The sequence below is a fragment of the Haliotis rufescens genome, unplaced genomic scaffold, assembly GCF_023055435.1.
Source record: "Haliotis rufescens isolate VD_foot unplaced genomic scaffold, xgHalRufe1.0.p SCAF_25, whole genome shotgun sequence".
Classification (NCBI taxonomy): Eukaryota; Metazoa; Mollusca; class Gastropoda; order Lepetellida; family Haliotidae; genus Haliotis; species Haliotis rufescens.
The window spans coordinates 5,616,968-5,632,352 of record NW_025963946.1 but is presented as its reverse complement, the minus strand read 5'-3'; the positions used below and the strand labels follow the sequence as shown (position 1 = coordinate 5,632,352).

Sequence of the window (15,385 nt, the reverse complement as noted above, 5' to 3'; positions counted from 1 at the left end):
TTCACGTAGCTGGTGCAGTAGGATGTAGCGATCTTAGATGGGGATGGTTACACTTGGTCCTCCCGACCTTGGCTGATAAACTGTTGAAACCGATCCCACACCATGGTGCTGGGTGCAACAATGAAAACCCTGGCTACAGCTGATCGGGATTCTCCTGCCTGCAAGCGTGTGTGTGTGTGTGTGTGTGTGTGTGTGTGTGTGTGTGTGTGTGTGTGTGTGTGTGTGTGTGTGTGTGTGTGTGTGTGTGTGTATTAGTGAGTGAGTGAGTGAGTATGGTTTTACGCCGCTTTTAGCAATATTCCAGCAATATCACGGCGGGGGACACCTGAAATGGGCTTCACACATTGTACCCATGTCGGGAATCGAACCAAAGTCTTCGGCGTGACGACCGACGCTTTAACCACTAGGCTACCCGACCGCCCCTTACATGAGTGAGTGAGTGAGTGAGTGAGTTCAGTTTAACGCCGCTTTTAACATTATTCAAGTTATATCACGGCGTGTCAGCTTAATGTGGGAGGAAAGCACGAAGTGATGCAGGTCTAAGACGTTTACCACTTCGGTGAAACCAACGAGCACGGGTATGGTGCTGACAAACCTAGAAACATAATCGGGGCGAACCGGGATTCGAACCCACAATCATAGGTTTCTGGCGTGCCCAAGGGACGCAACTCTGCACAGCGAATCGCGGCGCCTTAGACGACTGGGCCACCCGTGCCCCCCGCCCCTTACATGAAGCGATGTAAGAGTATCCTTGTAGTCAAATATATACGCAACAACAAAAGTTCATGTGACACCAATATTTTAGTACATGTATGGAATCAAGTCACAAAAATGCAACTGCTACAGAAAAGCAAGCATTCCATGCAAAAGTTGACTTTTATGCAAGCCCCATGCATTTCACTACCCAAGAAAAAACTTGTGCGTTAACGGTATTCCATATGCATTGTTTAGCGTCGTGCTGAAACCACTCAGAAAAACAACAAACATACGCAATTCTTCAACATTACGAAATGCCACGCCTGTCCGAAAAGGAGCGTCTGCGAACCATTGGTATGCTTGAAGCAGGATCGAGTCAACGTGATGTTGCAAGACAATTTAACGTCCACAGAAACACCATTTGGTGTGTATGGCAACGTTAGCAACAGACGAAAACAGTCAGAGACCATCCTCGGAGTGGCAGGCCACGCGTAACCAATAATCGACAAGACAACTGGATTCGAACAACACACCTACGGAATCGATTCCATCCGGCAACAGTGACTGCAAGATGCATCCCTGGCCTTCGACGAATATCTTCAAAAACCGTACGTCGCCGCCTCAGATGTGCAGGGATTGTCGCCAGAAGACCCGCCAGACGTCCCATTTTGACATGAAACCACCGTCAAGCACGTCTACAGTGGTGCAGACAGCGTCAACGCTGGACGGCCATGCAGTTGGGACAAGTTCTATTGAACGTTACGTCAATCATTGTGTCATGGAAGAAGTTCGGTTCGGGGGCGGCAGCGTTATGGTATGGGGTGGGATTACAGCAAGACAGAGGACCCGTTTGATAGTGGTAGAGGGAAATCTCAATGGACAGCGCTACCGAGACGAGTTCATCGGCCCTGTTGTTCTACCGTTTTTGCGTCGTCATGGCCCAGGCATTACCTTTCAACATGACAACACCCGGCCTCATATTGTTCGACCTTTTCCCTTCTGTGAATAAGATTTTAAACTCATACACGTCACTGACCATTGCATGCATTGGGCAAGCTGTATTGGCCATTGAACGCATTGGGACGACTGGGCCACCCGTGCCCCCTACGGGTATTGTTACATGTTAATACTTCAGGCTGAAGGGTGTGCTTCTACTACAGTATAACGGTTGTGTAAATGCTTAATTCTGTCTGATGTGTAAATATTTCAGTTAACAGATGTGATTCAGACGGTTATGTTAATACTTCAGGCCGATTGATGTGTTAATATTTCAGTCTTACGTGCGTGTTTGTACGTCATTCTAATGGTTGTGTTAATACTTTTGCCTAATGGATGAGTTAACACATCAGTGCAATGGGTGTGTTCATATCTTAGTGTGTGTTAATATAACAGACTAGCCGGTGTGCTAATACTTTAGTTTGATGGATGTGTTAATACTTCAGTTTGACGGATTAGTTAATACATCAGTCTGACTAGTATGTTAATAATAAGTCTCTCAGTCGAGCGGCAGAGTTCATTCCTCAAAGTCACGATAAATGTGTGACGAAAAAACAGGCCGTCGTGATGCGTCTGGAATATTGTTTACTGGAGCGTAAAACAACAAGCTAAGAAATCAAAACAACTTCGGGTTACAAAGATTGAACATATAATCACAATCAACGAGAAGAGCCGTTCAAACCCGCACGCATAAAAGGGAGGAAACTCGTGGAGTCTTGGTCGCATATTCAGTTCTATCCCATCAGTGGCTTGAACATTAGTATAGTAAAAGCAATCCATTTTCTTTATGCTCGCCTTTCAAGACAGATAGTTTATTAGCACACATGCTTACACCGTGCGTGATTTCACTATGTTTCAATATGGTACAGTAGGAATGTGTCAGGGAAGGCACTAACAGTGCCTAGAAAGACAGAATGCACATTAACCCCCATCTTATTTTCGTATGGATAGTGAAATAAAATCATAAAGTTTATAGCAGCATCTATTTAAGGATCAGTTTAATACTCTGAATACAGATCAGCGGGATCCTCAACGAGAAGCGACTTTCCATGACATTAGATTATTATACTAGTTCAGAAACAAACTACCAAAAAGTAATGAGCAATATGCAAAAATATATAATAGTCATGATTTGAAAGTCATTGGCAATATTTCAAATTATGCAAGTGTAATCTCTACTTCGTAACACGCTATGGGCGCCGAGTCCATCTTGAGGTCAATTTGTCCCGAATAGTCCCCACTTGGAATGTCTGATAAGTTGATCTCCAGCTGGGTACTGGGGAGTGTGTAGTTGCCCTGGAATGAATGTGTTTAAGTAAATATGATATAAAGTGCAGCAGTGTGTCACAGTGATATGGCTAATCGCCACACATGATAGAAAAGTACAGGCAGGGTTGATAACATCTTGGTCAATTCATTTCAGGAAGAACAGTTTCAAGGACATGATCGTGATCATATTTTTAGGCATGACGTGGACGTGTGAGTGATCATATTTGTAGGCAGCAGGTAAAGAGAACTAGTGGACGTGTGAGTGATCATATTTGTAGGCAGCAAGCAACGGGAACTTGTGAACGTGTGAGTGATCATATTTGTAGGCAGCAGGTAAAGAGAACTAGTGGACGTGTGAGTGATCATATTTGTTGGCAACAGGCAAAGGGAACTAGTGAACGTGTGAGTGATCATATTTGTAGGTAGCAGGCAACGGGAACTAGTGGACGTGTGAGTGATCATATTTGTAGGCAGCAGGCAAAGGGAACTAGTGAACGTGTGAGTGATCATATTTGTAGGCAGCAGGAAAAGGGAACTAGTGAACGTGTGAGTGATAATATTTGTAGGCAGCAGGAAAATAGAACTAGTGAACGTGTGAGTGATCATATTTGTAGGCAGCAGGCAACGGGAACTTGTGAACCTTTGAGTGATCATATTTGTAGGCAGCAGGCAAAGGGAGCTAGTGAACGTGTGAGTGATCATATTTGTAGGCAGCAGGCAAAGGGAACTAGTGGACGTGTGAGTGATCATATTTGTAGGCAGCAGGCAACGGGAACTTGTGAACCTTTGAGTGATCATATTCGTAGGCAGCAGGCAAAGGTAACTAGTGAACGTGTGAGTGATCATATTTGTAGGCAGCAGGCAAAGGGAACTAGTGGACGTGTGAGTGATCATATTTGTAGGAAGCAGGCAAAGGGAACTAGTGGACGTGTGAGTGATCATATTTGTAGGCAACAGGCAAAGGATACTAGTGAACGTGTGAGTGATCATATTTGTAGGCAGCGGTCAAAGGGAACTAGTGGACGAGATAGTGATCATATTTGTTGGCAGCAGGCAAATGATACTAGTGAACGTGTGAGTGATCATATTTGTAGGCAGCAGGCAAAGGGAACTAGTGAACGTGTGAGTGATCATATTTGTAGGCAGCAGGCAAAGGGAACTAGTGGACGTGTGAGTGATCATATTTGTAGGAAGCAGGCAAAGGGAACTAGTGGACGTGTGAGTAATCATATTTGTAGGCAACAGGCAAAGGATACTAGTGAACGTGTGAGTGATCATATTTGTAGGCAGCGGTCAAAGGGAACTAGTGGACGAGATAGTGATCATATTTGTTGGCAGCAGGCAAATGATACTAGTGAACGTGTGAGTGATCATATTTGTAGGAAGCAGGCAAAGGGAACTACTGGACGTGTGAGTGATCATATTTGTAGGCAGCAGGCAAAGGATACTAGTGAACGTGTGAGTGATCATATTTGTAGGCAGCAGTCAAGGGGAACTAGTGGACGAGATAGTGATCATATTTGTTGGCAGCAGGCAAATGATACTAGTGAACGTGTTGGTGATCATATTTGCAGGCAGCAGGCAAAGGGAACTAGTGAACGTGTGAGTAATCATATTTGTAGGCAGCAGGCAAAGAGAACTAGTGGACGTGTGAGTGATCATATTTTTAAGTAGCAGGCAACGGGAACTTGTGAACGTGTTGGTGATCATATCTGTACTTGTAGGCAGCAGTCAAGGGTAACAAGTGGACGTGTTAGTGGTGTTATTTGAAGGTAGCAGCCAAAGCGAACTAATGGACGTGTGGGTGATCATATTTGTAGGCAGCAGGCAAAGGGAACTAGTGGATGTGTGAGTGATCATGTTTGTAGGCAAGACGCAAAGGGAACTAGTGGACGTGTGAGTGATCATATGTGTAGGCAGCTGGCCAAGGGGACTAGTAAACGTGTGAGTGATCATATTTGTAGGCAGCAGGCAAAGGGAAGTAGTGAAGGTGTGAGTGATCATATTTGTAGGCAGAAGGCAAAGGGAACTCTTGAACGTGTGAGTGATCATATTTGTAGGCAGCAGTCAAAGGGAACTAGTGGACGAGATAGTGATCATATTTGTTGGCAGCAGGCAAATGATACTAGTGAACGTGTTGATGATCATATTTGTAGGCAGCAGTCAAAGGGAACTAGTGAACGTGTGAGTAATCATATTTGTAGGCAGCAGGCAAAGAGAACTAGTGGACGTGTGAGTGATCATATTTGTAAGTAGCAGGCAACGGGAACTTGTGAACGTGTTGGTGATCATATCTGTACATGTAGGCAGCAGTCAAGGTTAACAAGTGGACGTGTTAGTGGTGTTATTTGAAGGTAGCAGCCAAAGCGAACTAATGGACGTGTGAGTGATCATATTTGTAGGCAGCAGGCAAAGGGAACTAGTGGATGTGTGAGTGATCATGTTTGTAGGCAAGACGCAAAGGGAACTAGTGGACGTGTGAGTGATCATATTTGTAGGCAACAGGCAAAGGGAACTAGTGGACGTGTGAGTGATCATATGTGTAGGCAGCTGGCCAAGGGGACTAGTAAACGTGTGAGTGATCATATTTGTAGGCAGCAGGCAAAGGGAAGTAGTGAAGGTGTGAGTGATCATATTTGTAGGCAGCAGGCAAAGGCAAGTAGTGAAGGTGTGAGTGATCATATTTGTAGGCAGCAGTCAAGGGTAACTAGTGGACGTGTGAGTGATCATATTTGTACCTAGCAGGCAAAGAGAACTAATGGACGTGTGAGTGATCATATTTGTAGGCAGCAGGCAAAGGGAACTAGTGGACGTGTGAGTGATCATATGTGTCGGCAGCAGGCAAGGAGAACTAGTGGACGTGTGAGTGATCATATTTGTACCTAGCAGGCAAAGAGAACTAATGGACGTGTGAGTGATCATATTTGTAGGCAGCAGGCAAAGGGAACTAGTGGACGTGTGAGTGATCATATGTGTCGGCAGCAGGCAAGGAGAACTAGTGGACGTGTGAGTGATCATATTTGAACGTTTACAGGCAACGGGAACTAGTGAACGTGTGAGTGATCATATGTTTAAGCAGCAATCAAGGGTAACTAGTGGACGTGTGAGTGATCATATTTGTAGGCAGCAGGCAAAGGGAAATAGTGGACGTGTGAGTGATCATATTTGTAGGCAACAGGCAAAGGGAACTACTGAACGTGTGAGTGATCATATTTGTTGGCAGCAGGCAACGGGAACTAATGGACGTGTGAGTGATCATATTTGTAGGCAGCAGGCAAAGAGAACTAGTGAACGTGTGAGTGATCATATTTGTAGGCAACAGGCAAAGGGAACTACTGGACGTGTGAGTGATCATATTTGTAGGCAGTAGGAAAAGGATACTAGTGAACGTGTGAGTGATCATATTTGTAGGCAGCAGGCAAAGGGGACTAGTGTACGTGTGAGTGATCATATTTGTAGGAAGCAGGCAAGGGGAACTAGTGGACAAGTTAGTGATCATATTTGTTGGCAGCAGGCAACGGGAACTAATGGACGTGTGAGTGATCATATTTGTAGGCAGCAGGCAAAGAGAACTAGTGGACGTGTGAGTGATCATATTTGTAGGCAGCAGGCCAAGGGCACCAGTGGACGTGTGAGTGATCATATTTGTAGGCAGCAGGCAACGGGAACTAGTGAACGTGTGAGTGATCATATTTGTAGGCAGCAGGCAACGGGGACTTGTGAACAGGTGAGTGATCATATTTGTAGGCAGCAGGCAAAGGGAACTAGTGAACGTGTGAGTGGTCATATTGTAGGAAGCAGGCAAAGGGAACTAGTGGACGTGTGAGTGATCATATTTGTAGGCAGCAGGCAAAGGGAACTAGTGGACAAGTTAGTGATCATATTTGTTGGCAGCAGGCAGTGGAACTAATGGACGTGTGAGTGATCATATTTGTAGGCAGCAGACAAAGGAACCAGTAGACATGTCGGTGGTCATATTTATAAACAGCATAAAAAGTTTGGTTTTACTATGTATTCAAGCAGTAGACTCACCTCAGGAAAAGGGCACTTGCAGGGAATGTTGTTCTCGGTGAAGGGCTCTGGACATTGGGCTGGCGCCAGAACTTCACAAAAGTCGGAATAACTACAGGATCCTACATTCTCAATGCAAGGAATTTCCACCCATATGGACAGAATCTTCTTCCTCAAGACCACGTCAGCCTGCATAAAGACAAACAGTGTGTGTATCATTAAATACACGTCATCAGTAATGCACTTTTAACGGCCGAGGTGAAAGAGCACAGGTGCAACAGGTGCAAAGATACACCAATGCAACTCAAAATGCGGATTTGTTACCCTGAGAGGTATCGGGATCGACTGATAGTGGGTTCGAATCCCAGTTGGGGCCGTGAATACTATCCTTGATAACGTTTACAGTCTGAATCATATATGGCTTTGCTTAAAGCTGCGTTAGGCCAAACTCACTCATTCACAACAAACGTATGGCGTTAAATAGATCATTAGGGGCACTCCTCTGACGTACAAGGACATCTCAGTAGTGTAATGTAATCAAGGGGGAGATTTTATCACATCCGTTTTCTAAGTTTAAACGTATAGAGAATCTCACCCGAGTGTTAGCTATGAAAAGACACGATGGTGAGATTCTATTTATGGTACAAAATCATTCTTTTAACTTTTTACAGTTTGTAGACAACAGTAATCTGTCCATCTTCCCGAGGCAAGAGAGTTAACTGAGTATAAAAATCCAGTTTACACCCTTGCCGAACTAGGCTGGTATTATGGAGTTACAATTTGGCTGGACTAACGAGTCTATGCATATGGCAATGATCGCAATGATCGCTTTGTACAAGTTGGTCCTGGTCCCCAATGGATTTATTACAGGCCGCCGTCATGAAGCTGGAATATTGCTGAGTGCAGATATAATCTCCAAAACACACACACACGCACACACACGCACACGCACACACACACACCACACGAAAACACACACACACACACACACACACACACACACACACACACACACACACACACACACACACACACACACACACACACACACACACACACACACACACACACACACACACACACACACACACACACACACAGACATACCTGTATGGGTGACTGGGCTGTTTTCAAGTTCTGCACTTTAAAGGCCAATTGTACATTACCAGGAAGTACAATTGGGTCTGGAGTTATTTGCAGATCAAGAAGTCTCGCTGTTTCCGTTGCGGGGTCACCACAGTTTTTATAAGAGAAAGACGTCAGCTGTGAACTGCGACCACCACCCTAAAGAAAAAAATAATTATGACAAAGAAAGGGTTACAGACACAATGAGAAAACACAGACAGTACATAATATTTAATAAGTACGTTTTGTTTAGGGGATGAGGTGTTTTAACCTTTGACAGTAATGTTACAGGAACCATGTTTGATTAGCAAGCAACAGTGCAAAATTCAAATTGTCTTATTAACTTTACAATGCCTTAGGGGGCGGTCTGGTAGCCTAGTGGTTAAAGCGTTCGCTCGTCACGCCGAAGACCCGGGTTCGATTCCCGACATGGGTACAATGTGTGAAGTCCATTTCTGGTGTCCCCCGCCGTGATATTGCTGGAATATTACTAAAAGCGGCGTAAAACCATACTCACTCACTCACTCACTCACTACAATGCCTTACGCCTTATTATTCATATTTCACACATATGACCCTACACCTTCACATGGTGAATCCACGAAGGGAATCGAATTCTAGCAAATGGGTTGACCAGTATGCTTCTTCACCGCCTCTTTAAGTACCGGAAAGTATACGTTTATAAATTCTACAGACATTGAGGTAGTTCGATGGACATCTTAAAAGACGTCAGTCACCATTTGCCAATACCGCTAAGTAAGATTAACGATACTTTTAACAGTATGTATACATTGTTAATACTTCTTATGTATGCTCAATAGTTTGGTGATGAATACAATAGTGAGTAATTTATGAATAGCTTGTAAATTTCCAACATCTATATGCCCCTCTGAACAATGTGTGTTTTTCATTTTAATGATAGTAATGGTCTTAATGGAACAATAATAAACACAACTTCAGGTCGTGTAAGGCTTATTCCCTATTTTGACTTGTGCCATACGTTCCCGTGTTTTTGCAGGTGAACAGTTGACTTGCTTTTGCATGTGTTTCAGACAAAGGCCACTGTAGGGGCAGGGAATGCGCACCTTTTCGCGAATACCTGGTTATATCATCACTATTAATAGTAGTGGCAACTTTATAGTAGATATTTCGTCTGATTATAAAATGGTTTTATCGCTATTATGGTTTACAATTTTGATTACAAACCCATGAGATTTACAAATATACACATATAATTATAACTCACATATTTCTGGAAATAAGACTGTGGCAGGTATCTCTCGGGGGTCCGGTGACGCATCAATATTTCCATGATGTCGTACGCATCCTTGGTAGTTTCATCGTAAGACTTGAACTTTGTTACGTGGTAGCTACACGCCCCCGATATGGCACAGAATAGTGCAATGGTTGTGAAAATATTCATGTTTCTCACCAATCACCTTAATATTTGGATATGTAAGCTACCCAGACGTGGCCTGATGACGACCTATTGTATATCGCCAGTACAGTGTGTGTGTGACACGATAAGCTGTCACTCGGGAGTGAAGGTCAGCAGCTATATACTACTCAAAAGAAGTTAAGGATCACCCGATTCTTTCATAATGGTAAAGTTAATCTGTCATGACATGAGTGAGTGAGTAAGTTGGGTTTAACGCCGCTTTTAACATTATTCCAGTTATATCACGGCGTGTCAGCTTAATGTGGGAGGAAAGCCCGAAGTGATGCAGGTCTAAGACGTTTACCACTTCGGTGAAACCCACGAGCACGGGTATGGTGCTGACAAACCTAGAAACATAATTAGGGCGAACCGGGATTCGAACCCACAATCATAGGTTTCTGGCGTGCACAAGGGACGCAACTCTGCACAGCGAATCGCGGCGCCTTAGACGACTGGGCCACCCGTGCCCCCCGTCATGACATGAGAGATTAACTATAGTAATATGAAAGAATCAGGTGATCCTTAACTTCCCTTGAGTAGTATACATGGACGCTAGCTACTGCTGGTAAAATAATACTGTATCAGTTTGCCCCAGTTGACAAACATCTTGGCCTATCGTCGTAACAACATCGTCGTCTCTTACACAAACTTGTGCGTGAAATTGACATGCAAATGTTAACTTAATTATAGTTTACTGTAATAATGCATACTATTTTTCATTTTAATGATTGTGAAAAGATTCTTCTACTTTCGTAATTCGTTTCTGTGTTATTTATCGTGTGCTTCATACAGTCCTGTACGTACAAGGCTTAACACTAATAATTTTGCGATAAAACCAATTGAATAGTCTTTAACATGAATCATGTACAACTGTACATGTCTTGCTTCTGTTACGACCAACATCTACATGTCAAACAGTTATGTGATCTTATGTTTTCAAAACCATGTTGATTGTTTTATGTCAAAAAGTCATACTGCTCTTCTGTTCACCCTGTAAATAAAAAAAATACAAACCATCCCATGGGTACCAGGGGTAAAGATCATTGCTGTTATCCCCCGTCGAGATATTGCGGGCATATTGCAGAAGGCGCCTCACAATCGTACCATCAACTCTTTAAACTTATTAGCGACGGAACCCTTGGGAGAAAAAATAACAATAAAGAACAAATTTCCAAATTATTACCGTCAAACGATAAATGTATGGCTACATTAGGGTCTGCAATGTCACTCCTGGTAATACTACGTGTATCGGCTTACATTACATCAAACCACGCGGGACTGCACACGCAGTTGCTTGGCTGACATTCATCAACGCGGGACTGCACATCTATCGGTTTCGCTTACATTTATATCCACACTGTACTGCAGTGTTACTTGGCCTGGATCATGTGAGCCGGTTAATATTTCATATACAGTCAGCCCAACTGTGCATGTCTCTTCCTAGATCCTTAAATCTACTTAAATACAAACAATGAAACATTATTTGCTCTGACGAGTTCTGTGGAATTACAAACAGAGTCTCGCAGGGAATATGTGAAGTATGCCAAACAGATCTCTGAATACACAATGCAATTTAGAAAGTGGTCAAGTGTAACAAATGGTGTATTTAGGATAAGACCTTCTGAGTAAAGTACAAAGTCAAGTACTTTTGTGTGTTGGATATTTGTGCCTCACTGTGAGAGTGTGGGTGCGAATTTCGGTTGGGGCTCAACCCCAAAAAGTCCTAGAATGTGTACTTTACTCGGGAAGTGTTATCCCAAATATAATTTTTTTTATATGTCAAACTAATCGAATTGGTGTGGTGTTTATGACACTAAAGTGTCCGTACAATTAGCTATATTTATGTCGAGTTGTAACACTTCTGTAAACAACTTTTACATTATTATGAATGCGCTTTGCGGTAATATCAGGTTAGAATAGACACCAAGCATCATGTGCTGGCTACAGATGTCTGGGTACAAAAGGTATTATAGTATGAATTTAAAATTATAAATTTACTTTGTGTAATAATATCTGCAAACATACAGGCTATAGTGAGTATGGTTTTACGCCGCTTTTAGCAATATTCCAGCAATATCACGGCGGGGGACACCAGAAATGGGCTTCACACATTGTACCCATGTCGGGAATCGAACCCGGGGCGTCAGCGTGACGAGCGAACGTTTTAACCACTAGGCTACCCGATCGCCCCACACAGGCTATAGTAACTATGTAGACTACTCGACTACTTTGCTGATGTACTGGTAATCACTCTGTGTGTGTGTGTGTGTGTGTGTGTGTGTGTGTGTGTGTGTGTGTGTGTGTGTGTGTGTGTGTGTGTGTGTGTGTGTGTATGTGTGCGCGTGTGTGTGGTTACAGTGGGTGACAGTCAGACGAAGGTCACAGGTTCCATTCTTGATTCATCACTTGATTGTATGGCTTGCCATCTTCCCGAGGCAAGAGAGTTAACTGACTTTAAAAGTCCAGTTTCCACCCTTGCCGAGCTAGGCTGGAATTCCTGGGCTCGATCGTAGCGCCACCAGTGGCTATTACGAGTTATGCCCCTTCTAAGCCTCTCCTATGGACCAATCAGATTCCACCTCTCGCATCACTTGCATTTGCTTCAAACAAAATGGCGGCGTCAAGTCAGGACGATCTGCTCGATATTCAAGATCTATATTGCAATAAAACGGGTCTTACATCGCAAAATGCATCAAATCACGCGAGCACCTTGATTACGAACATGCAACGATTTTGAAAATATTTGCTGACAACGAGTTGGCGGTGCACATGCTTTGCAAATCCTGCAGTCGACCGAAATCTGCATGACAGTTTACGAACAGGATTGCGATTTCGTTGCGCGATTTTGATTGGACTATACATAGACTCGTTAGTCCAGCCAAATTGTAACTCCATAATACCAGTCTAGTTCGGCAAGGGTGGAAACTGGACTTCTATAGTCAGTTAACTCACTTGCCTCAGGAAGATGATGGTTTGCACACTAAGCTGCTGTCGCATGATGTGCGGCGTCAGGCAACACAGAAACACTTCCTGTTTATGTAATGGCGGGCGCTACTGGTAGAGCGGCACATGTTAACCCGAGCACCTGGTATCGTCACTGATTTTCATGGATCTGTTCACGTACTTATCACCGCTATTTTGCATTTATGCACAATAACATCTGTTTCGGCGGATATTAGAGGCTGGTTATTCTCAGGCGTTTACATTTGTTTTTAATATGTTAGAAAGATTTGTTTGTGTTCTCCTTTCTAGCATGACGGACATTATGCTCGGTATAATAAACCATACATGGCATATATTGTACAACTATTTCCAAAACTGTATTACATTGTTCTCTGTGCAGCTGACCCGTGAAGATCCGGGGTAGAATAGGTCTTAGAATAGGTCTTCAGCAACCCATGCTTGCCGTAAAAGGCGACTATGCTTGTCGTAAGAAACGACTAACGGGATCGGGTGGTCAGGCTCTCTGACTTGATTGATGCATGTCATCGTATCCCAATTGCGTGGATCGATGCTCATTATATCAATCACTGGATCACTGCTTAATTTACAGACCGCCGTCATATAGCTGGAATATTACTGAGTAAGGCGTTAAACAAACAAACAAACAAACAAATCTCTCTGCAGCTGTTTATAACGACAATTTCGCTTTACTGCGATAGATAATTCACTCTTCATTGTGCATTACAATGTCAAGGCAACCTCATAACCTTTGTGACATTATCTGAGTTGTTACATAAGCGGAAATTGACAACAGATAACTTTAATCTTATCTTTGACCTGTTGGCACCTGTTGTCTTAATCTCTCACCACTTGTGGCATGAACCATGTCAAATTAATCTGTGGGAATTGTGCTGACAAAATCTAAAGGTATCTTAAACATTGAAACCGCGATTGCACAGTCACAAAACATAATTAATTCACTTCCTTGTACAGAAGGGAGAACGAGTTGCCCAGTCGTCTGAGGCGCCGCAATTCGCTGTGAAGAGTTGTGTCCCTTGGGCACGCCACAAACCTATGATCGTGGGTTCGAATCCCGAATCGCCCCTATTATGTTTTTAGGTTTTGCAGCACCATACTCGTCCTCGATACGCCGTGAGATAACTGGAAAACTGTTCAAAGCAGCGTTAACCTAAGTCACTCACTCACTATGTGTACAGAAAGATAACACAACATCAGCTGTATGACGGCGGTCTGTAAATAGTCGAGTCTGGACCAGACAATCCAGTGATTGATATGACGAGGATGGATCCACGGAATTGAGATCGATGCCATGCATGAACCAAGTCAGCGAGCCTGACCACCCGATCCCGTTAGTCGCCTCTTACGAAAAGCATAGTCGCCTTTTACGGCAAGCATGGGTTACTGAAAACCTATTCTACCCCGGATCATCAAGGGTAATACAGAAAGGAGTGAGTGAGTGAGTGAGTTGGGTTTAACGCCGCTTTTAACAGTATTCCAGTTATATCGCGGCGTGTCAGCTTAATGTGGGAGGAAAGCCCGAAGTGATGCAGGTTTCAGACGTTTACCACTTCGCTGAAACCCACGATCACGGGTATGGTGCTGACAAACCTAGAAACATAATTGGGGCGAACCGGGATTCGAACCCACAAATATAGGTTTTTGGCGTGCCAAGGGGACGCAACTCTGCACAGCGAATCGCGGCGCATTAGACGACTGGGCCACCCGTGCCCCCAATACAGAAAGGAAGTGAAGGTGAGATGAAATGGGGTTTGACGTCGAATGTGTGTGTGTGTGTGCGTGCGTGCGTGCGTGCGTGCGTGCGTGCGTACGTGCGTGCGTGTGTGCGTTCTTGTCATGGTCCGGACGTACATATATGCCAGTTTTGTATTGCTTACCCACATATATATATATACCCTAAATGATGCCTTCATATAAACCACCTATCGTCAACCAGTCCTGCGGTCCAATGGCTAGAGTGCCTGACTTGTGATCTGCAGGTTGTGTGTTCGATTCCAAACAACCATAATGAACAAGTTCTCTTTGTTTTTAGAACACTGGTACTAGTCAGAACTATTGCCGGTTTTATAGTGCTAAAAAAATGAGATAGCATGCCGCAGTTTAAAATTGATACCTCAGTCAGACACGGTATATTGAGTCTGAGCTGACCAGTCCTTGTATTATCCCTCCAATGTCGAATGCAAGGCAGGGTAAAAACACTCACTCACTCCATGCACAAACCGGGTGAGATTTGGTATGCAGCATCCTATGCTTGTAAAACGAGGCAGCTCAATTGTTTGGTCAGACTCGGTAACTTGGCTCATTGTGTGTTATCGTAGCCCCGATGGCGTTGGACGTTGTTCATAATATCAATCACTTGTTTGTTTGGTGCAGACTTCATTCTGTACAGGGGGAGGTCGGTTAGCTTAGTGGTTAAAGCGTTCGCTCGTCACGCCGAAGACCCGGGTTCGATTCCCGACATGGGTACAATGTGTGAAGCCCATTTCTGGTGTCCCCCGCCGTGATATTGCAGGAATATTGCTAAAAGCGGCGTAAAACCATACTCACTCACTCACTCTGTACAACCCACCGTCACGTAACTGGAATAGTGCAGAGAGTAGCGTTAAACCCCAAAGAAACAAAAAAACAAAGTCTTTGAACATTGGGTTTTGTACTATTGACAGAGACCTTGTTTTCGTCCAAATGACATTATCATTGTTATCATCGGTGGGCAGTGGATAGTGCATAACTTCAACGAAACCCTAACATGTTTGTTTGTTTGTTTGTTTCTTCAAACTGAGTTCGATAGTACTGTAATGCAGTCATAAACGTTTGTAAAACTAGGATGAACAAACAGAAGCATCAAGTGAATTTCCACGTCTCCAGTTA

General features: G+C 43.7%; 1 protein-coding gene across 1 annotated transcript; it reads right to left on the bottom strand.

Annotated features, from left to right (window-relative positions):
• Window positions 1–2,471: 2,471 nt before the first annotated feature.
• LOC124126409 (ganglioside GM2 activator-like) lies at window positions 2,472–9,622 on the bottom strand. The gene is made up of 4 exons (XM_046489843.2): window positions 9,344–9,622; window positions 8,080–8,256; window positions 6,994–7,161; window positions 2,472–2,988 (listed from the first exon to the last, which is right to left on the bottom strand). Exons 1-4 carry the CDS (start codon window positions 9,518–9,520, stop codon window positions 2,851–2,853), a joined length of 660 nt encoding a protein of 219 aa, XP_046345799.2. The 5' UTR covers window positions 9,521–9,622; the 3' UTR covers window positions 2,472–2,850.
• Between the last annotated feature and the right edge of the window lie 5,763 nt (window positions 9,623–15,385).

What these genes read in the sequence shown, in the direction of transcription:
- LOC124126409 (XM_046489843.2), bottom strand. Translation starts at nt 9,520, where the DNA reads ATGAATATTTTCACAACCATTGCACTATTCTGTGCCATATCGGGGGCG. An exon ending in AGTCTTATTTCCAGAAATAT is followed by an intron (nt 8,257 to 9,343) that starts GTGAGTTATAAT and finishes TTTTTTCTTTAG; the next exon opens with GGTGGTGGTCGCAGTTCACA. An exon ending in GCAAGTGCCCTTTTCCTGAG is followed by an intron (nt 2,989 to 6,993) that starts GTGAGTCTACTG and finishes CATTCATTCCAG; the next exon opens with GGCAACTACACACTCCCCAG.